The sequence below is a fragment of the Carassius gibelio genome, chromosome A6 (assembly GCF_023724105.1).
Source record: "Carassius gibelio isolate Cgi1373 ecotype wild population from Czech Republic chromosome A6, carGib1.2-hapl.c, whole genome shotgun sequence".
NCBI classification, from domain to species: Eukaryota; Metazoa; Chordata; class Actinopteri; order Cypriniformes; family Cyprinidae; genus Carassius; species Carassius gibelio.
In genome coordinates, this window is record NC_068376.1 from 27,117,312 (window position 1) to 27,141,524 (window position 24,213).

At 35.1% G+C, this 24,213-nt stretch overlaps 2 protein-coding genes across 2 annotated transcripts; one reads left to right on the forward strand and one right to left on the reverse strand.

The window, feature by feature from the left end:
* On the forward strand, nt 1-6,533 carry LOC128015920 (mitochondrial glutamate carrier 1). The gene is made up of 10 exons (XM_052600171.1): nt 1-138; nt 1,326-1,448; nt 1,579-1,704; nt 2,050-2,105; nt 4,232-4,322; nt 4,411-4,529; nt 4,696-4,888; nt 4,993-5,147; nt 5,234-5,309; nt 5,427-6,533. The coding sequence occupies exons 2-10, from the start codon at nt 1,432-1,434 to the stop codon at nt 5,584-5,586; spliced, it is 993 nt and encodes a 330-aa protein (XP_052456131.1). The 5' UTR covers nt 1-138; nt 1,326-1,431; the 3' UTR covers nt 5,587-6,533.
* Nucleotides 6,530-23,074, reverse strand: LOC128015922 (CD81 antigen). The gene is made up of 8 exons (XM_052600175.1): nt 22,825-23,074; nt 19,058-19,160; nt 12,183-12,280; nt 10,822-10,896; nt 10,637-10,720; nt 10,468-10,533; nt 8,701-8,784; nt 6,530-7,955 (listed from the first exon to the last, which is right to left on the reverse strand). Exons 1-8 carry the CDS (start codon nt 22,891-22,893, stop codon nt 7,890-7,892), a joined length of 645 nt encoding a protein of 214 aa, XP_052456135.1. The 5' UTR covers nt 22,894-23,074; the 3' UTR covers nt 6,530-7,889.
* Nucleotides 23,075-24,213: the final 1,139 nt, after the last annotated feature.

The window sequence follows — 24,213 nt, forward strand, 5'->3', positions numbered from 1 at the left end:
GGCACAGATGCCCCGCCTCCTTTTTTAAAGCTGAAAGGAATTTTCCATTCAAACATTCATTCAAAGTCCCTCGTCGTGGAACGTTCTAGAATACGGAACCTCATTCAAACATTTGAACCATTTCGGCTAATTTCTGAGGTAAGTGTTTATTTGGGGAAAAAGCGTAAAACAGATTTTTGTTGTAGTAACGTTACTTATATATAAGTTAAATAGTAGAAATATCAAAAGAAATGTTGTGCAGCAAACTCTTCGCCGACCAAACGTTTACTAATTTTAATATCTGTATTGCTGGAGACAACAGTTCTCTCAAGTGTTAATTTTTAACGTTTTTCATTTTATCGGTTTTTGTTTTCCGGGTAACTAACCTGCAGTTTAGACCGTTAGGCGAAACCGGGTAAAAAAAACCCGGGTAATTAACTTCCGCTTCTTTAGAAATGCTGACTGAATTTCCTTAACCGCATTCAAAGGGTTGCTTTCGAGAATTGTTTTTTTTTTTTCTTTTTCATGTAACGTTACTTAAGTTAACTGTCTTGTTAATATTTTATCTTTAATGCAGCAGCCAAAAAAATTTGAGAATAGGAAACGATATTTTTATTATAAATTGTAAAATTGACAAAGAAACGTACAAAAACTTAAGCTTGTTTGCAAACCAAAGGCAATGGTCGTGTAAGAGGAATGTCACTCAAACGCCTCTTGCTTGTGCTATTATCTTGTTAAATTCCTGTGAAGTGAATTAGCGTTTTCCAATTCGAAAATAAATAATCTCTCTAGGTCGACTCTTTTTTTTTTTTTTTTAATGAACACATTTATCTGGTTCGTAAAATCAGTTTGAAATCGCAATTAGAGAGTAAACAACAACCACCCTTGTTAATAAACTAAATAATGTGCATATGTATGGCTTTTACCGAAAGTGACATTTTAAATTATTTAATAGGCGGGATATCAGAGACCGCGTGATTGCGTCGGGACGTAAAAGAAGAACAGCCCGCGCTTTGAAATAAACTATTCGAAATAGCCGATTCGCGGAAATGAGTTGGATTTCCCTTCAGACTACTGTCTGTTATCTGTGCTCAGAACGCCACAAAGCCAACCCCCCCTGACTGAACACATGCGTGCACACTCTTCCTCATTAGCCGGTAGTGAGTCAGTCTCGTCTGACCTTACGGCTCAGTGTTTTGGCCGGTGGATTAAAACGTCACGTAGGAAGAGCTTAATGACCGTGAGGTGTAAGTTATTTGTTGCCGGTTGTAGAGTAACGTTACGTGTAGAAGGCTTATTTCAGTCAGTTAACACTTTTAACACTGATCACTGTGTCTTTTCTCCAGGTCTCTGCATCTCGAGGTGTGAACTTTCTTCACTGATTACTACAAGAAGCTCTCATCAAACACAATCCTCATCTTATTCCTGAAACTTGTTTCAACAATTCACACAATGTCTCAGCAAATCAGGTACAGGATATTATAAATCATTAATTACATTTCAGGAATTAGGTTAATTACTAAAATTAAATGTTAACAATTAATAAGTTATATATATAAGTATATGTTTTGATTTAATATTGTACATTTTCTCCTTTAGCCTTCCTGCCAAACTGATTAATGGTGGCATTGCTGGGATCGTTGGGGTCACTTGCGTGTTTCCCATTGATTTGGCCAAGACCAGACTCCAGAACCAGAGACCGGGCCAACAAGTCTACAAGAGCATGTAAGAGCTCTCCACTTATTTTTCTTCAATTCCTTATTGTATTTTAATTCACACACACCATTATTAGATACTCCTGCTTATCATTCCTCACTTTGATTTGATGAGCTTCGGTAGTTAATCCTAGTGGAATGTGTGATGCGTGGTCATGCGTTAGTTTCCACCTGATGTGATGGTTCAACTGCTATGGTCCCTGCAAAGCCTTATAAGGATTGAGGCTAGACCATGTTGCTTGCATGATTTAAACGCATACTGAACATGCCACACATAGTTTTTGTTGCTAATACAGGTTAATTTGTTGAAGCAAAAGCAGGCTGACCCATGTTAACACAACTGTTTGTTTTTTAGGATTGACTGCCTCATCAAAACAGTACGATCTGAGGGATACTTTGGCATGTATAGAGGTAAGATTTACTTTTATTTTATTTTATTCCTAAGTGCCTTAATGTATACTATAGTTATGCCCTGTTTAGATTAGTATATCCCCTTATATGGCAAGATGGGAACACCTGAATAGACTTGAAGAATCCAGTCCATAGCACTTCGGACAAAGGACTAAAACAGCTTGGATGGTGGTAGTTATTTGTTGCACTCAATTAGAAATATTGAAGTTTCCTAAGGTCTACATAATTAACTTTTAATTAAACTTTCTTATTTTTAAGAATATTAAGATTATACTTTGGTTGGTAAATGGCCACAATAACAGACTAGAGGAGTACATGACCCTTTATTTTGAACCCTCTGATGCATGCGTGGCGTGCACTATAGTGGGATTTGAGCTATTCAAGGTGTAATGTTGCATCTAAACCTCCATTGGGTGATTTTTATTTCACCTTCATAATTATACATGACTGTCCCTATTCCTGACCACATCTCACATAATTACATCTTTAATATTTGCCATTAGCTTATGTTAATGGATCAATCTCTCAAAATACAATATAATATTTTAAATTCATGAAAATGATATACATAAGTTGGAAATGGTTATATGCTGTTTTTTTTTCTTTTAGAATTAATAACCAATGAATCAGAGGGTTATCTTTAAAAGAAGGAAATCAAACATGGTGTAATTATTACCTTTGGTTGATCAGTTATTCAGTAGACCAATATAAGTGTCCTTGAAGAGTGTTATCTGTGGGGTTTGGACGAGATGGGAGTCAGGGTTTTGTGGCGGGTCTCCATTTCTGTGAGGAATGCTGTTGTTTGCATCTGTGTTTTTCATGTTACAGACATGGGTCCCCGCTGGGATAGTGAAGGCTAGCCGATAAGGCGCAGCCACGCTGGAGGCAAATCATTTATCATGGTTCTCACTCTGCTCTATTACAATTAGGCACAATTTTTTGTTTTTAATTTGTTTATACATAATTATTGAATTTTGATTTGACTTTTTTTGCTTTGTGTCTTTGAATTATTTTTGTTTTTCCTCAATATCCTTCCTTGCTCTTGTCTCAATAGGTACTAACCCATCTTGCCATGCTCTTAACATCTAGAATGTTTTTTTTTTTTTGGATAATATATTCATCATCATCACCACTTTAAGGTTCTTTTTTTTTCTTCTTCTTCTTCTGATCCTGTGAACCACCGCTGTGCTTTCTGTAAAGACAGTGGCATCTTAAAATAACATGGTTTCAATTAGGGCTGGGCAGTATGACCAAATCCTTATATTACTGTGAATGTAAATTCAACCCAAAATGTTTTATCTTAAAATTATATAATACCTTTTTGTAATGAAGAATTTATCAATTAAAGTTACTTGGTCTTAACTCCTTTTATTTTTATATGGATTATTTTCTATAGTATGCAAACTTGAGGAATGCACAACAAATCCAAATGTCTGACATCAGTGTAAAAACAGCTCTTCACTTTATCACTTTAGTTTAAAAACCGACTCCATACAGCAGTACATTATAAATGTATTATAGAAAGTACATTTATAAATAACAACATTTTAAGCTGTTGTGACCTCACATCAGTTGATTAATATTAAAAGTAAAGTTTACACGTGCAACACATCAAACCTACACAAAGCGATCTTCAATGGAAGCGGCTGAATGGGACAGTTTAGAGAATGGGCTGTATTTCTCTCTATTGTTTGCAGATTGATTACTGCATAAACAGCACAGCTGACACATTTTCCTACTATTATATACCGTTATACTGCACAACCCTAATGTCAGTCTCTTTCTGGAATGTGCCTGCATTCATTTTTATCTCACTACAATTATGTAAATATTCTATCCTATTTTTCTGTCCTCTTTGTTTATAAACTAGATAATTTTTATGGTTTTGTTCACATTATGTAGAATCCCCCTCCATCATCAGCTCACAGTCCTCTCATAACCTTTGCTTATATTCTTACAGTCTCTTAGTAGCATTTTTATCTTATAATCTGTTTGAATGGTATTTGATAAGGTCATGTCGTAGATTTATCTCTTGTTTGATGGTGGTGGGGAATGTGTGTTTGCTGAACTGTGATCAGTTGTGGAGTAGTTTTCTTTAACCCTCTTTTTTTTTTTTTGTCTTTTAGGTGCTGCGGTAAATCTTACACTCGTCACTCCTGAAAAGGCCATCAAACTGGCTGCCAATGACTTTTTCCGGTGCCACCTCTCCAAAGATGGGTATGTTTGCTGCTCCTGCACATTTTAGTGCTTGTTCAAATGCATTTTTTGTCCTATAAATATATAATCATTGCCTTGTTTGTTACAGGAGAGGGCTGACTGTATTTAGAGAGATGTTGGCTGGATGTGCTGCGGGCATGTGCCAGGTTATTGTCACTACTCCAATGGAGATGCTGAAAATTCAACTTCAGGATGCTGGGAGACTAGGTAGGTTTCCTTTTTGTGCTGAATGAAGCAATGCAATCTAGCCTGTTGAGTATTCTTGATTTTGATTGTTCATTTGTGTCATTTGGCATGTAGTAATAGGAGTACATTTTGCGTAGTCTAGTTTTATTACTCACTCAGTCATTTAACTTTCTGATCATCTTCACAGCCGCTCAGCAGAGAAAACCAGGCATCATTCCTCCCAATAGACTGGTGACCACAAATGCGGTGTTGAGTCGCTCCTACAATGTGGTGCCGAGCAGCTCACCCAGGGCTGTATCGGCCACCCAGATCGCAAGAGAGTTACTGCACTCTCACGGCATTCAGGGGCTCTACAAAGGCCTTGGTGCAACTCTATTGAGGTAATGCATCAAACAGTCTTTACTTTAACAACACTTAATGCAAACATTCACAGTAATGAGACCATAAATGACTTTTCTCCTTTTTTAATTTTTTCTTTTTATAGAGATGTACCTTTCTCGATCGTCTACTTCCCTCTCTTTGCAAATTTGAACAAGTTGGGAAAGCCCTCCCCTGACGCGACTGCACCATTTTATTGGTCATTCATCTCTGGATGTGTTGCAGGCTCCACAGCTGCTGTTGCCGTTAATCCGTGTGATGGTAAGAGCTGTTTTGGTCCTCTTCAGCCCCATTTAATTGATTCATGAAGAAATGCAAATGCTCATTGTTTTTATTTTATTTGACAGTGGTTAAGACCAGGCTGCAGTCTCTGAGCAAAGGAGCAAACGAGGAATCCTACAATGGCATAATTGACTGTTTCAGGTGACTCATCAGTTAAATTACTTGTCTTAAATGTTATGATTTAACTCCTTTCTAATTTTGGAATGCGAGTATATCATCTACATCATGTGACCTTTGCTTGTTTCTTTGTTCCTACAGCAAGATCATGAAGCGTGAAGGTCCGTCTGCTTTCCTGAAGGGAGCAGGCTGCAGGGCTCTAGTCATCGCACCACTGTTTGGTATCGTGCAGGTCATGTACTTCCTCGGTGTAGGAGAGTTTATCATGAGCCAGTCCACACTAAAGCTAATCTCTGACTGAACAGACCCCAGTACCGCTCATATTGTGGCAGCTACACAACCAACTGTACATTTCAAGAAAAGATAAACATTAATCAAGATGGTAGAGCTGTCGAGAGAATGGCAACTTCTACTCTGGTTAAGTTCTTGTGAGATTTTTCCAGCCTTACCACACATCCTCTATGGTCTATGGCTTATTTGATAAGCCATGGCCAGAATTTTGCACTTGTTGGTAAAGGATACATCTGGAGGAAAGCGCTTAAGATGTGCTTACACTTTCTAGAAGCATATATGTGAAAGTTTCCCCTCAATGAGGGGAGACTGGTGTCACTAATGACACTGATTTTATGTTTTTCATCTATACGTCTACAATTCTTTTTGTAAAAGTCTCCTTTTTCCCTACTCAAAATGCATTGATTTCTGTGTTTTTTTTTTTCTGTTCTTGACAATGTTTTCAGTGTTTAAACAATTGGGTTACTTAATATTTTTGAAGCTTTCAGATCTTGTAACTCTAAATTGTTAATAGTTTTAGGGAATGTCATTGACATTGTGTTTCATTTCAGTCTTTGAGCTAAATTTTGGGGGAAGGTACAAAAGGTGCAGTATGGAATGACTACCTAAAACATACACAACATATGATGCATATTGTTTTTATGCAATATTTTGACACTTTGAAGACGTGCATTTATTTTTCATTACGTGGACCAGCATGTTACAACTGTAGCTTCCAGGGATTCCTAGTCCCAAAGCATAGGTCATTATTTTTTTTCAGATAACAGACAAACGTTACAAACTTTTCACAAAGTTTGAGGGACCGAGGCCTTGAGCAAAAGGCTGTATAAGTGCTGTGATTTTAGAAAATAGTATTAACATCTACCTACAATGACGCCTCAATGCATCATGGATTAATTTGTTTAATGTAATGGTCTAATTCAACATTACAAAAATGAATAAAAACAAAACCATTTACTTGTGTGAGCTGTTTAATGTTGTTCAGGCTTTCATGCCCTGTGACCATATTTTTATTTCAAAGCCATTTACATGCAACGATTCTATGAAGGAGTAAAAAAAAAAAAACTACTGTAAAAATGGCCATATTATTGTAATTGCAAACATGTTTATAATGGGGCTTTTTGTCAGTTACAAAGGCACATAGATCAAGTGGGTCACAATCCTGAACAGACCTGTAGAAGAGAAAGATTAAAAGAAGAAATTGATTTGCTTAAGATGTTTTTTTTGTTTGTTTGCAGTGTTGAAAATGACATTTATCTTCCAAAAGTGTTTGCACTTTACAGATTCAAAATCAACCAAGTATGGGAAGCCATATGTATTAACCAGCAAAAAAAAAAAAAAGATCAAACCATTGACACTTAAAGTCAACATGAATCAAACAATTTTGAGGTGGTTATTGTCTGGAGGCTGAAAGTTGAGTTTCCTCTCAGCAGTACCAGTTTTTCAACTCTGTTGTTGCTGTAATCATAACCATTAACCAACATAAAATTAATATTGGCAAGATTTTTCAAAAGGTGGCCTATGGGAGTTTCCTAGTTAACATCAACAAATAGCCCATTCAAAAGCTGTGAGGCCGAAAAGTTTCATTAAAAAGATCAAGTTGAGTCCTGAGGAAAATTTATGAAGCTAATTGTTTCATTTGAACCTTTCACAATAAAACTAGGAACACAATAAAAATGAAATGGGTTTGATTTTGAGTTCATGTTGACTTTATGTTGACTCAATCCACTTCTCAGCTTCATTCAGTATCTTTATGATATGGCAAAATTACAATAATCAAAACATTAATAACTAGCAAAATAAACATGACCCATTATCTATTAGCACATAAAACATGGTCTAGTTCACACAATAAATAACATTAAAAATAATATGAAAAGTAGTTGATCAGTGAGGCAACAGAGAGCTTATTTACATCAGCAAGTAAATGTAATTTCATTACGTCTGAACTGAAAGACTCAAGAACTTTCTATTAAGGGAGATCAAGTTTGAAAAAAGTGAGATGTACACTGAAGATTCCCCTGGTGATGATTCAGTAATAACTAATTGAAGACAAAATAAATGTTAAGGTTAATTTGGTTACAGTAGTAGTCCATGCAGTGGAGGTCATCATCAATCAATGCGAGGGAACAGAAAAGACAGAAACAATCAGAAATAGAAGGCTGATCACAAAACAGTACCACAAGACCCTCACTGCCTCACGGGAGCTCCTCCACCTCCACCCGCCCCCCGAGCCTGAATGTGATGGTCTGATGAGGTCAAAGACAGTGGGCTTTGAAACAGTCCAGCTGGGTGAGGGAAACCGCGAGGAACCTAAATAACTTCTCTGCTGTTCCGAATGGCGCAGCATAGAACCATGCTGAAGATCATGCCAATTATCTGCCAAAACAGAGAGGGAATGTTCAAATGTTAAACATGATAAATATAGGCTACAGTGTTCCTAAAAAGTATCTGAACATTTACGTATTTTCCGGACTATAAGTCACACTTTTTTTCATAGTTTGGCTGGTCCTGCGACTTATAGTCAGGTGCGACTTATTTATCAAAATTAATTGAATGAACCGAGAGAAATGAACCAAGAGAAAACATTACCGCCAGAGGGCGCTCTATGCTGCTCAGTGTAGACTACAGGAGCACTCAGCAGCATCTCTGGCAGTATAGAGCGCCCTCTCGCGGCTGTAGACGGTAATGTTTTCTCTTGGTTCTTGGTTCTAAATGTATGCGACTTATAGTCCAGTGCGATTTATATATGTTTTTTTTTCCTCATCATGTCGTATTTTTGGACTGATGCGACTTATACTCGGGTGCGACTTATAGTCTTATAGTCTTAGAAAAATAACAATAAAAAATTATTACAATTTAAGTATTTTAAGTATCCTCATACATAAACTATACTAGCATAGGACTATGTACTATATGACATATCTTGCAACATATATGTAAACTATATTATAGCTTGGTTCTAATTAAGGCACATACACACATACACATGATATTATAACTTTTAACATCATAATTCTGTAAAGCTGCTCTGAAAAAATGTACCATGAAAATCATTATACAAATATGTTAAGATTAGACTTTTTTTTAAAGCACAAAAACAAGTTTGATAGAATTTTGTTACCATAATTCCAGCGATGCCGATGCCAACATATCCAATTATGAAGAGTTTATCTTTGAAGAAGTCTTCTATAGCTTTGTCACAATCCTTGAAAATATTTCAAAAGAGCATTAGTTGAGTGTGGCAAACTGATGTAGAGTGTTAATGTTAAAACAACAGCATGCATACAGATCTGTTCTCTTCTACTTATTAATAATAAGTTATAAAAGTTATCAAATATAACGGTTATAAAATGAATAGCTCTGGCTCAATAATCTGATTGGATGAGCCACTATCAATATTATAAAATAGCAGAGTTATGCACATTTTATAACCAACAATTATTACTTAATGAATTGGCTATAAACTAATTGAAATATGTACAAATCATTATGATGTATAATTGTGTTTCCTACCAAATTATGCAGATAAGGGCACTGAACATTTACTTTATTTTACGAATGTTTAAATTAAAATAAAAAAACAAAACATTGTTTGTACTTTCATTTTTGCAAAAAGACAGTGAGACTTTTACACTTTTACAAATTTTTTTTTTTCAAATAAATGCTGTTCTTTGAAACTTTCCACTCATAAAATAACACTGAATCTTTTTTTTACAGTTCACATAAAAATATTATGCAGCAACATTTCTTACAGCAAATCAGCATATTAAAATGACACTGAAGACTGGAGTAATGATGCTGAAAATTCAGCTTTGCCATCATGAGAATAAATAACATTTTAAAAAATTTTAAATAAATAGCACAAATGTTAAATAGTAAAAATATTTCACAATATTACTCTATTTTATATTACATATATACACAAACACATATGGGGCTGCAGCTGAATGGTTTGTGGTGCACAGAACATGTTTCAATGGTTCATTTCTATGGTCTTTAGCCACAGTAAACATGCTGTTGCGGTTTCTTTTTCTCTAATGTGCTTTGCTGATTGGGATCAACTGACACTATGAAGTTGACAACTGAAGCACAATGTGACATGATGTTTCTCAGCTGATCAATATGCCTTCCCGTCTGCTTTAAAAAAAACCTGGCGCCTTTGTGCTGCTGTAGGCTTATCGGATCAAGTGACTCATGGGACATCTTGCCACCGTCTGCTTCATTTCTCTCTCTAAGCCCCTCTTACCTCCTCACTCCACTGGTCTGTGTCCCGCATCCCTCCCTCCCTCCCTCCCTCCCTCATACTGTACAGAACCGCATGGCTGCCATCTAAGGGTCTGTGTCAGAATTACTCATCATTTGAGGAAAAAACGTGTCCTTATTTTGAGTCTAAGATCACTATCCCAACAAGCTCTGATGTTTACGTGACACACATTATAAAGTTAAAAATAATAGGCCACAATAAAAAAAAAAGAAAAAAAAAGAAAATCTACAGGGTATCATAGTAAGTAAGAATTGGCTGGGCTAAGTAAATAAAATGCAATGTGAAAATGGCAGTTGCTAACAAGTGTCTAAATTAAATTAAATTAAATTAAATTAAATTAAATTAAATTAAATTAAATTAAATTAAATTAAATTAAATTAAATTAAATTAAATTAAATTAAATTAAATTAAATTAAATTAAATTAAATTAAATTAAATTAAAAATTTAGCCGACGCTTTTATCCAAAGCGACTTACAGTGATGGTACTACAGAGGTTGTCAGGATATTAATCTACATGTGGAACAGGTAAACACATCTATTCACTAGTCACTTTCACAGCCTCATTGTGTTTAGAATCACATTCTTGCAAACTGAATGGTCATACGAGATATTTGAACATATACCGTGTCAGGACTGCCATTAGTGCACAGATCAGAAGGTCGAGAGGATGCAGTCCCGCAACAATCAAGCTGTGAAAGAAGAACAGAAATGTCAGAAGATGATGGTGACACTACCACTGTAGCCACAGATCATTTACTAACAGTGTGTCTGTAAAACAAAAGCTCTACTTACCACTTCGTGATAGATGGATGTAATAGCGGTCCCGTTGCTCATTTCTATAGCAGACTGGTAATACTTTTGAACATCCTCAATGATCTAGAAACACATGTGAGAGTATCTGATCATATCACACCCTTAGATGACAGTAATTTTCATATTCATGCTCAATAAAATGATTGATCCAGTGCATGACATACCTTATCCTTATTCAGAAAGCCAAAGACCCCAGCAGCGACCTTTGCGCCAAAAATGACAAGAAGGCAGGCGAAGAACTAGACCGTACAAAAGAGACTTCACGTTAGTTTGTTAATACTGACTGCAATTCAACAGTATCATATCACAGGATATCAAGAGGGTTATTCCTTCTAACCCAAATTACAGCAGTACAGAATCATTTGAAGTCATATGTCTATATAAAATTCACAGTCAACATGAAATGGTACTCATAATATATATATAAAATTATGTATATAAACTTTTATTAGATTTTTTTATTTTTTTGCACAGATGGGCTGTGCACAATCAGACCAGGAACATGTATTAAGAAGTAAATAGGGTCCATTTCAGGGATGTAACGAATCACACATTTCTCATCCTTCCTTTTTTTTTTTTTTTTTTTTTTACAAAATGAGATCTAAGATCAATTATAAATGAAAAGGGGGTTTTATTATTATTTATCAGACAAAATGCTGCACATGTCTTTGTGAAACTGAAATGTTAAATGACAAACAAAAAAAAAAAATCAAATAAATCTCTTCATATAAACAAACTGAGGTTTTGTCTGTGCTCTTTCCACTAAAAACTAGAAGCAACCACTGCATTTTAATCATGATCCAAACAAAGATGCCACATATATGCAACATGAGCAGTTTTTCATTTTATTTTGCTTTTGATTTCAAATTTTTAGGAAAAAACAGTATGGTCTGATTTAAGTTTTGTGAAACTATACTACAAAAAAAATCTGAATGAAACAAAAACAGACAGGCTGCATGAGAATGCAAATTCAGGCCCTGTTTACACTAGTTTTACAATTTCACTGTGACAATTGAAACGCATGTCACATTACCATTCATGCAAGTACAACAATGAGCATGATGTTATTGTTTACACTGTCGTTTTAAAAAGTCTCCGTTTTGATCTGTTTACACTGAAACGCAACCCTGGAGTTTTCAAACTAAAACGATGTCTGCAGCACTTCTAAGTCTTTTCAAAGGTCGAAAACGCCGGCGTAGTGTAAACGACAGCCATAACTGTAGCGAAAGATACGTGTACATGTATCACGATTCATTTAACACCTCAAATGACTTGTCTGACATATTTTAATTTCATATTTATTTTCAGCCACCTTGGCATGCATCATTATATCTCCAGTCCATTCTGTTTCATGCTGACTTTAAATGCTTGAGTGTGGACAAAAGAGCTTAGGTCAGATTTATTCTTGAAGAAATCACAAAAGTGGTGCTTTAAAGCAATCACAACATTTAGTGTCCATACATGCAGCAGACAGGAATGGTGAAACTGAGTTTTGTTCATTTAATGTTGCGTAGTTCTCACCCACCAATCCCAGAAGACACTGTGACTCCCTCACTGCCCCAAAGCAGCCGAAGAAGCCCACCAACGTCATGACGCCTCCCGCTCCGATCAGGATGTACACCGCTGAGAGAAAGCCAAGAGTACAGTGGAATATTTAGAGTTAGTCTATTTAAAGAAATGTAATCCACAAACACCCCAGCATGCAGTTCACTGTGTGACCAGATGATGGCAGAACATGAAAAGATCTGTGTAGTGAAATCATTTTCAACTGTAAAACTGCTCATATGGATATGGCTTTTGAACCAGAGGGCAAATAAATTAAAATAATATTTTCTAGTTATGTTTAGCTCTGAGATGCTTTTCGGCTGGATTCATGTTCTTTATAATGTCCCTATCTAAATGGACAAATGAGCAAATAAGTAATTAAATAAAAACTGATGGGGAAACTCTATTTACGAAGAGAAAAATAAATTACAGTGCTATTTTGGTATTATTAAATTTAGAATTTGCATTTATTTTCAGATTTCAATTAAGTGTTCGTTATATACTTTTGTCTTTTTTTTTCTGGGTTTTTAAATATTAATATTCAGGTTTAATTCATTTTTATTTTTAGACACATTTTAGATTTTATTTATTTAAAGCTAGTTATTTTAGTGCTTCAACACCAAGGCTACTTTTTTTGTTTTTCACCTAAAATTAATATTTTATTTTATTTCAAACTTATTTCAATTTACTAATTGTTTTTTTATATTTTTGTTTTAGTTAACAATAACAATCCTACATTCATTGGCCATAAAGAGTACTTTATGCAATTATTTTTATTTATTTTAATTATGTATAATTATAATATGTGACCCTGGACCACAAAAACAGTCTTAAGTTGCTGGGTTATAATTTTTAGCAATAACCAAAAATGGGTCAAAAAGATTTTTTTATGCCAAAAATCATTAGGATATTAAGTAAAGATCATGTTTCATGAAGATATTTTTAAAATTTCCCACCATAAATATATCAAAACAAAATTTTTAGTCATATGCATTGCTAAGAATTCATTTGGACAATTTGATTTTGGTGATTTTTGGTGAAAGGTGATTTTCTCAGTATTTAGATTTCCTCTGCACCCTCAGATTTCTGATTTTCAAATATTTCTATCTCTGCCAAATACTGTCCGATCCAAATGAACCATACACCAATGGAAAGCTTATATATTTAGCTTTCAGATAATGTATAAATCTAAATTTAGAAAAATTGACACTTAAGAAATATTAGGTAAAAAGAAACATGCACAAACCTTTATTATTAAACTTCAATGTGTAATCGAGCTCTCTCGGTTACTATACAGTGTTCAAGGATCAGTCTATTTCAGCTTTCTCATTTTATGGTGGTTTATGAATATGAACCCAGGTGTACTTTTAGATGACTGAAAGTGAAAGCTGCTGATTCTAATTCTATAAAGATTCCGTGGGCATTTCCAGATGGGTCAAAAATCTAAATCAACCTTACGTGTTACTGTACTTTCCCACACGATGCAAACTACAATCCCACACAAAAACACAAGGCCCACAAGCTCACTGCAATTCTTGTGTTTTTGGGAAGTTTGAGACAGTGTGAAATGCGTCTACTCACAAATCTCCAACAAGCAGAGTTTCAAAAGTCCTCGGCTCAACAGAAACAAACAGTCTTTGTGTGCACAACACACACAGACACCACAAGCTCACCCAGTGCCCTGAGACATTATCATATTTACCAGCGAGATTCTTTCCCCCAAACCAGTTAAGCACATATTTCACTGGTCATATCAATCATGCAGTCACTTGTGAAGAAAAGTTCAGATAAATCATTGACGGAACTGACCAGGCCAGTTTTCACGTAACTGATTTGTGTAAAAATAAATAAATAAAATCACACCATTCACTGTAAACATCGACTTAATTCTCTAAGAAATGATGAATTATGCAGCTATACAACATCCCAGGGACAGAATCTAAGACCTGGACAAATTAAAACAACAACAAAAAAAAAAAAAAAAAAAAACTGAAAAAGAACACACTGTTGTTATTATTTTCAGTAAGTTGTTTTATGATCTAAATGGTCCCAGAAGAGATTATATTATTTGATTTGCTTTTTGACTAAATGATCAGTAATAAAACAATATGCATAATAAAAAAAATGATAAGAATTATTATTTTCAAATAAATTATTATTAGACATAAATAACAATTGTATAAAAAACAATAATATATTCATACCATTATATTTATGCAAAATTGTTTTAAAACAGTAATGATGATGGTTTGATTAGCAGAGTAATAAAACTATATAAATTATGAATGTTTTTATTAATAATAATAAATAACAACATAACCAATAAATTGTTATTAGACGGCAAAACAACTTTGTATAAATATAATGATAAAAGTAATACTTATATATTTGGTATATCTATACAAATTTGTTTTATAAAATACTACCAATAACAATATTTATAGATTATTATTTTTAAGACATTAAAAAACATTAAAAATATAATGTATTAATAATAGTAATAATGATTATGATGATGATAATCCTCATCATTGTCATCATCATCATTATTATTACTCCATTATATTTATGCACTGTATAATAGTTACCCATTTATATTCATATTTGTTTAGGGCTATCTAATTGTTGAGCTTCACATTTTTTACTTGAGAATGAAAGCCCGTTGTTTAAAAAGTTCTTTGATTATACAAAGAAAATTTTATAGAAGTAACTTTATTTGTGAACATCATTGTTGTGTTTTTCTTTAGAGACCAAATGTTTGAAAACCAATAAACAACCATCTAACAACACCCGAGCCAAGCCCTGGAACCACTCTTAACTTTCTTCCCAAAATGTAAAGCTGTAGTTGAAGACATAACATTTCAGATCTATTTTGGACATTCATGATTACAAGATTTTCACGCTCTTGTTGTCGTTCTCCTCTTCTTGCCAATTAATTCACCATGGCAACAATTCAGGCACCCCAGACGCAGGGCGCTAAACACGTCTGTGTGCCACAGTCACTCGAGACGCCGTCACTAGGATGACACAATCTCTCTCGTGAGCAACTGTTTTCCCTCGCCACCATCTCAGAGCCACTTAAGACAAGCTAGGGCCAAACTGAAGCGCTCGGTAAAGCTAAATGTGCTAAATATCCCTGTCGTTTAACAGCAGACTATGAATTAACAGCCAACAGTATATATAAGCACAGGTTTACATTTCAGGTATGACATCTCCATTCTCCAAGGAGTCAAGTAGACCAAAAGGCTTGAAGCTTTGCTGAGGTTTTATTAAGGCTCAGGGAAGACAGTTGTCACAACACACAATAATTAATCCCCAAGGGAGAAAAAAATGTTGTTTTCGATGACAGGACAAAGGAGATTTGACACAAGTCCTCTGTGAGTTCACCAAGCCCTTTCTACTTTTGACTTCCTAATTGCCAAATGGATGGAAATCATGCTGTCATTTCACATAAACATCCCTCCTGCCCTCCTGCCATCCCTAAACATCTGTGGGCAGAGAGATCTCTCTTAAACATGCCAGAACTCAAGTCAGTTCAGATGGTCATGACTTGAGAACATGGAAAATGGGCAATTGTTGTTTACCAACGACTCAAGAACAAAACGGTTGACTCATCTGCGAAGATGTTTACTGGAAGATCACAGGCTGTCAGCTTTCTCTCAGGATTGAGAATAAAGTTTCTAGCCATATCAGCCTAGAAAATTGCAACTTTTCATTTTCTTTCGGTCTTAGTACACAATGTAACTACAGAAGAATTAAGTTTTAAATAGGAAAAATAAAGAAACTTTTTGGTCATTTTTGAGCGAGATGCTAACGGTCTAACCAGATTCAATGATCTATGCTAAGCTAAGCTAAAAGTGCTACCACAAGACCCGGAGATCGGCTGAATGGATTCGAAAACAGTACAACTCAACTGTTTAACTCAACGGGAGTTGGAAAATGATCCTATTTTCACAAATAGTGCAGTGTTCCTTCAAGACGAATGCACGGATCTAATATACTGCCATGTAGGCCTATCCGATTTCTTTCCCAATTGTTTATGTTCACTTAAAGCTGCAGTAGGGAACTTTTGACGCTCTAGCGGTTAATAAACAGAACTGCTTGCGTCTTGCGGAAAAGAACATCGTAGCCGGAACTACTTCTCTCTGTTTATGTCTATGAAGAATCACAAAGGTACTGGGTTACTCCGCCGCGGTACCCCCGAAGCAATCTAAAATAGTCTGAATATAACACTTATTATAGGTGCACCCTAGTGATTCAGGACAAGCTAAAAACACGGTTTGGAAAATGGATTCATGGTGTACTCGCTTATTATGTTCATTTTTCTACATTTTGAACACAAACAAAGTTACGGATCGCAGCTCTGATTGGTTGATTTCTTACCAGGAGCGGTCCGTAACTGCAAATGGCAATAGGACCACTGGGAGGAGCCAGAGGAGCTTGATTTTTTTCACAGATTATCTGTCTCATATTCTACTGTCAGGACATAATGACAGGTTTAATAAATATGTAAAAAATATTTTTTTTACAAAAGTTCCCTACAGCACCTTTAAGACATAACTGACTGTTGTTAAGTAAATACTCAAGAGAATGTTGACATATTTTCTATGTATATTTGACAGTTTATGTGCAAGTCTGAAACTCCAAGTATCGTGTTCAGCTCCACGTCGGAGCACGCACACAGAACGCACGTGAGGAACGGGCTCTTTCACAGTTAATGCCCTTTTATAACTCTTATTAAAATAAAGCATGTCCCACATAAAGACTGCCTTTTACTACAGTAATGTACATGATTTGACTGATTTGGATGTTAAACTTAAGGACAGGCGACATGAGGACATTAAAGATGACAATCTGTACAATTCGCTTGAAAAGTAGATCACAGACATCTTAAACATTGATCACTATATAACATCGTCAGATCGCACACCCTTAGTTTAATGTTAGGATTTGAGCACAATCATGCATTTATTGAAGTATCACAAACTACCACCACTTCAGCGGCAAAAATAGTTGTAATTTGCTTTAGGTAAATATTGATTTTCACATGATACCCAAATCAACATCTGAAATGTCTTCAGTTAAATAAGCTGAACTGTGTATAATATTAGCACATAAAATATAACTACTTATTTTAGTAGTATTTTTATCTTGCTTCCTGTTTTTGTCTCTGTGCATCTGCTCCATTAGGATCCATAGAGCTTCTCTGACTTCTCCTTTTTCATTTTCGTTCTGTCACCGAGACATTATTGAAACATTTCTGCTTAAGGTTATACGAGCCCTGATTAACCTCACTCCTCAATTTCTGGGTATCTGAGAATATGATATCAAGACTTGACCCAGTATTGCACTTTGTTTCACAATCGCTGTGGTTAGCAGTTGCAAAGTAGTAGTTTGTCCATTATAAGTGCTTAAATGCAGCTCAAGCCTGCAGTCTAGTCACCAGAGGTCCATGTACATTATCTCACTGCAACCACGAGCAGAAAAACAGCAGGATGCCGGTTCTAAATGAGCAAATAAAAGTCCTTAAACACTGTTCTACAATTAGTGAGCCCTAACCATTTTAAATAAACAAATAACTGCATCAATCTTCTACAAGACCAATGAGATATATGGAGAAAGCATCCTTACAGTGCACCACCTGCCTGCTCTGGGGACTAAACCAGAGCTAGAGGGGAAATAACGTTTTTATAATTCACCAACACCAGTTAGACAGCCTCTCTTATGAGAAATCAGCTTTAGCCATTAGCAAGAACCATCAGTGTCCCTGCTCATTCATCACAGCTAAAAACCAATATCAGATACACCATTACAGATGCCATTAGGGCTCCATGACACAGATGGGAAATTTCAGCCTGACACTGACGTTGGAGCCTGGTGCTTTGTTAGTTGCTTGCATGAATGAAACTGCAAGGTATGGGTTACCTAATGACGGTTTCTTTGCTTTGCGACTGATAGTCAAGTCAAGTCACCTTTATATGTATATTGCTTTATACAATACTGGTTGTGTCGAAGCAGCTTTACAGACAGGGAAATAAGGATAATAAAGTACCATGACTGAACTAGAAAATGCCACATAATCATAACAACACATACTTTTTATCCAATTATGTGGTGCATAATTACAAATTTTGCATGTTCAACCAAAAAAAAAAAAAAAAAAGAGAAGTATTTAATGACTATTCAGCATCTGATATATTGCACAAAAAACCCTCAGTACACAAAGTGTTTTGTTCTGTTTTTCAGTTGTTATTGTAACTAAAACTATTAAAAATCTTTTTTTTCTTTTTTTGGTAACTGAAATAATAAAATATAATATGAATATTACATGAAATAGTTACTTATATACTAATAGTGAATGTAATAAATATACAATTATTATACTATAATGAGAATTTAAAATGTTGCCTTGGCATCTAACTTGAAGTGTAAGGTTAAATAAGTTTAAGTAAATTAACAGTTAAAAAAACTGAAATAAAAATAAAAAAAGTAGCTGTAATAATAAAAATGACAAATGCACATTGCAAACGTACTAAAATAGTAAATAACTTTGGCCAACACTGCTGTGCATTTATTATAATTTTTCTCTGTGTTGCTCTATTACTGTGATATAAACCAACCATTCCTAAATGATCCAGAAAAAGAAAGGAAATTTTGGTTGGTCATTTTATACGTTGGTCACATGATCTCTCCCCTTCATAGATGTACACATGGCCAGTTTAATCTCCTTAGAACCCCAGTAAGTCTCAATTTCTGACACTTTATTATGGCTTAAGGTTTATGCAAGTTTATGAAACCTACAAAAACTGTTATGTAAACATGTGATGTGGGCTTTAACATTCTTTTCCAACTTACCAATGAAGAAGTGCTCAGGGGCATCATTTTCGGCTAAGAGGTCGGTCGTTTTTGGGTCAAACCTTAACCATAATCCCACAGCCAACACCAGTAAACCCGACAGCTGCAAACAAGAAAAATCACCACTTCATTAGATCGCTTTTAAAAAAACTATATTTGTGTGACATTTGCTGGTTTACTCCATGTCACTCCTTACACATTCTGCCCAGGTCTATTTACAAACTCCCGAATAGGGGTTTGACTTTTGAGAACAGAATACTTTGTATTTTGCATATGACTGTAACTTGAGAGATGACCTTGACTAAAATAGAGCATTGATTGACATTCTGTAAGATAAAGCTCTTTATTGTGATAGAGGACACAACCATTTGTCGATCTGTAAGGACACCAGAAAGTCCTTTTAACTCCTAGCTATCAAGTCAAAGGACATAAAAAGTCTGCATTTGATATCTCATTATCTCTAATCTTGTAAATTGATTGTTTTATGAAAGGAAATTTGTGTGTATTGTGTATTAATGAGTCAGTCATAACTTTTAATGTCAGAAATTATGTCCGTATTTGTAGTCATAATTATGACTTTTCTAATAATCTTGACTTTACATGTCATGCCATGTCAATGAGCTTTAATGACAATTATGATTTAACAAAGCATTCTTTTTTCTTATTTGGGGGAAATGGGATTCCATTGACCAGGTGGTTATTGTAAAGGCAATTCAGAAAAGGTTGAGCATCAAGGTCTAGCATCAAGCATGCTGCAAATAGTTTTTAGGGCCATTGTAGGTCTACTGTGGTGCCCATCTCTATGATCAACAGGCAGGCTGTGCCAGTCTGACAGGCTTGTCCTGCTGGCATCCACCATCCCCCGGTGCCATCCCTACGCAACACCAGGACATAAAACTGCACAGGACAACGACCCACTTCTTTTTTTGCCTGCCCTCTCAAAGACAAAGGCCTCGCTGTCCAGCGCAGTGAGACAACTCTACAGAGAACTACTGACTGACGCCACTGTCCCACATTACATCTTACACTAACTGTTTAAGCCAATCTAATGTGACCATTAGCAAAGTAACAAAATCACAGTGTGATGAGGAGAAGGAGGAGTTACATGTGGTCTTTGAACGGTTCCTATGACTTTTGTGCGGATTCAACAACCAAGACTGAAGAGAGGCTTAATAATTAACTTCTTTCACATGAGCTTCAAATGGAAAATAAAAATCAGTTTTATATGATGCAGTGTTGTTGTAAACTAAAACTAAAACTGAAATTAAGCTATGATAATAACTTAAAAAAAAAAAAAAAAAAACTAGAAACTAAAATTAAAGAAAAATTAAATAAATTAAAAGATAAGAAATTAAATAAATGTTGCCTGGACAACTAGCGGAAATAAAATAAGTTTCAGTTGAAGAACTAAAATTAAAAAAGAAATTTTAGAAAAGAAAATTAAGCTAAGCTAAATTTAAATAGAAATATATATATATATATATATATATATACACACACACATACATACATACATACATACATACATACATACATATATATATCCTACAACTTTAAAACATTTCTTGAAAATAAAAAAAATTGAAAGAACACTGATCCAATCTAATTATAAGATCTGTTGGCTTATGCATTAAATAAGTATACATTTAGACAAGAACATTATAATTTTTACTATCATTTATCAATTATTCGCAAGACATTTTATCCATCTATAATAGATCTGTATAGAAATAATGCATTCCTGTAGTTCATGGATGGCACTATAGCAACACAAAAGTCATGGTTTGATTCTCAGGGAACGCATGAACTGACAAAATATAAAACTTCAATGCAACGTACCATAAAACACAAAGAGTGTCTATGCTCAATTTTTTCATACGACAAAACAGAATGGTGATTTGTATTGCCATGGTAAAACAAGGATAAAAAAGCACCATTAAAATATAAAAATAGCGGTCATTTTAAGCATTTTTCACTAATAGACTTCGAGTGTAACTTGAGGCATCAACTGGTCATATGATACATGAAAACCAGTGACTTTTTCTTTAGTGACGTGATGCGCTAATAATGGAACATGGATGTGAAAATTGAATAATGGCTTTGAGTCTATTTCTCACACAAAGCTATCATTTGACTTCAGCATACTTAGAAAAGAGTTCTAATCAATCATTGTGATTAATATGGGGTCAGAATCACATATGAGTGAGTTTTATTTCTGGGTGAACTATCCCTTTAAGAAATAGCAGCATGCAGGAAAAACAAGGATACCTTTCATTCAGAGAATGATGAATTTATGTTTATAGCACAAGGATTATACTTCCATCAAACAAACTTATAGTCAAAAGCAACCGAGGCCATAAAATAATAAAAATATAACCTTAGTTCCACCTCGCAGGACATGCTTATCAGATGATTTTACATCTGATAGAATTACTATCTAGAATTACTTATCTCTCTGCTTTGCATGCATGTGACAAAAACCTGATCGTCAATGTGGCCTGGTCTTTGAAGAAATGATAAGACTATATTATCCAGAGTTCAGTGTCAGTTTCAATGCACCCTTCAGACTTCACTTCAGTCCGGTGAATAAAGGAGTGTTGAAAACAGCACAGGAGGGTGGTACTTTCATTTACTTTCCACAATAACCCGATCCTTTACTGACTGAAGTCTAGAGATGAAGGTTTGCTCATTCATGAAAGAACAATTAACAAATTTCCACTCATCAACACAATATGGATCCACACAGTTTTTCTATAAATTGACTGACTGAAATCACATCACAATCTCAAATGATTCCTGTATAAATAACAGTAATTCTGTGTATCTGCCCAAGCATGAGTTATATTGAAAATGTCACAACAAACTGACAGTCTGTTAAACATTTGTCACTCTCAGCCGATGAGGAGTACTAGAAAATGACTCTAGGAGCCAAATAAAACACACTGGGTTATTATCCAACATGCAAGTGAATTAACAGATCGATAAAAAACAATAAGCAACCGTTTTTCCTATGCTATGGACTTTACAGTTTGAGGCTCAAGCATTATACATTCAGGAGAGACTGGGCCTATTCTCTTTGAGTGTGGTTTCAAACATTTAACAACATTTACATTATTGCGTTTAGCAGACACTTTTATCTAAACTGATTTTCATTGCATTCAATGGAACACATTTTATTAGTAATTGCTATCCTTAGGAATTGAACCAGCGACCAGCATGTGTGTGTGTGTGTGTGTGTGTGTGTGTGTGTGTGTGTGTATGTGAGAGAGCGAGAGAGAGAGACTGTATCAAATACAGGTTAAAAATATTTAACATGTATGTAACAACCAGCCCCATTCTCCCCTATACTAATCTCTGGATAGTATACAGATAACAATGTAGACTTTCTCTAACACATTGGTACATGGTGGCAGTCTATCTATAGTAGACAGCATTTTGAATACGTCTGCACGTGCCTGATGCTCAGACGTGTTGTCCAGGTATGAGACACAGCAGACATCTGTCACGTACTTGCAGTTTACAAATACATCTGCATCCCAAATGTGGTGCTACTGTTTGCTGCTAGAGTCCACAGAGAGCTGCTGCACAATGCCAAGTGAAAACACATTTGCGCCAAAACCGAAAGAACATCATACAGATGTTGAGCAACTCCCGGGACAAACAGTTGACAGCAAAAACACGTAACGTTACGTTTGCGTTCTCGCATTTCATTCGGAATCAAAGCATGTCTGTGTGACATCATCAGTAACGTTACTTTCCGCACTTACCCAGAATATGAAGTTGAAGACGAACAGCAGGTATTTGACACATTTCATGCCGCCCTGGACTTTGCTCATCCTGCCTGCTGTTTCGTTCCGCGCGTTTGCCGTTTCGACCAAAATGTTTGCGCAAATGTGCAGGCCTGTCTCAGAGATGTAGGTCAGTAATATTATTCAAGCCGAATCCACTCACGGTCCGTCAACAACAGCGTCGCTCGCGCGTGTGTGTGCAGTTCGCGAGTGAACGCGCGCGCACGCGGATCAGCACCGCCCATTGGTTCAGAGGGACGATGGCAATGATTCGTTCCCGCGTTTTCCTTAGACCCGAATCTCTACAATAACAAATAGATATAGATAGATAGATAGATAGATAGATAGATAGATAGATAGATAGATAGATAGATAGATAGATAGATAGATAGATAGATAGATAGATAGATGGATGGATGGATGGATGGATGGATGGATGGATGGATGGATGGACGGACGGATGGATGGATTTTTCCGGGTTGAAAAAAATAGAATGACCAGATTTAATTTTGCTGTGAATTTAGAACGATATATTTAATAGGATTATATATATATATATATATATATATATATATATATATATATATATATATATATATATATATATATATATATATATATATATATATATATAGTTAATTATTTTTTTTATTTTATTTTGTAATTTATTTTTTTTATTTTTGAGATGCACATGCACTCAAAAACATTGTTTTCCAGTTTTTAGAGTTGCTTGCAGGCATTATGTTTGAACCTAAGGTGTAATTTACAACGCCTTCATGCTGTGGTCAGACATTCAGAGTATTCATTATTGAGTCTCTTTCAGAAGGTTTGTCTCACTGCACAACACATCAGTCACAATCACTGTCATCTCATTGGTGAGAGGATGCCATTGTCTGCTGGTTTGAGGTCAAACTTAGGACACGCTGAGATAATCTTTCTCACATTTTCAGGAGAGACTGTCATTTTACTCTATAGTTATTCAAACCCATGAATAGGTGTATTTATGAATGTATTTAAACACATAAAAGCAGGCTCAGTATTTTACAGAAATTATATAGTTAGACTATATTATATTTGGTAAAGGAATTTGACTCTCTGTTTTTGTATAAACTTTAAAATGCTTTAATACAATGATGTCAAAACACAAGTTGCACCAACAAATAAAGATCAACCTATCTCTCAAAATACAATGACCAGCTAAGTTTATAAAACATTATGAAGTTTGAGTAACCTTACAGGCTTTGACCATCATAAAGCCAGCAAAACCTGAATATGATTTCAACATAGGCTACATAGTTTTATTATTGTGTCATGCGTATAATTATTAAGGATTTTAAGGACTTATTAAGGATTTGTGACCCTGAAAAG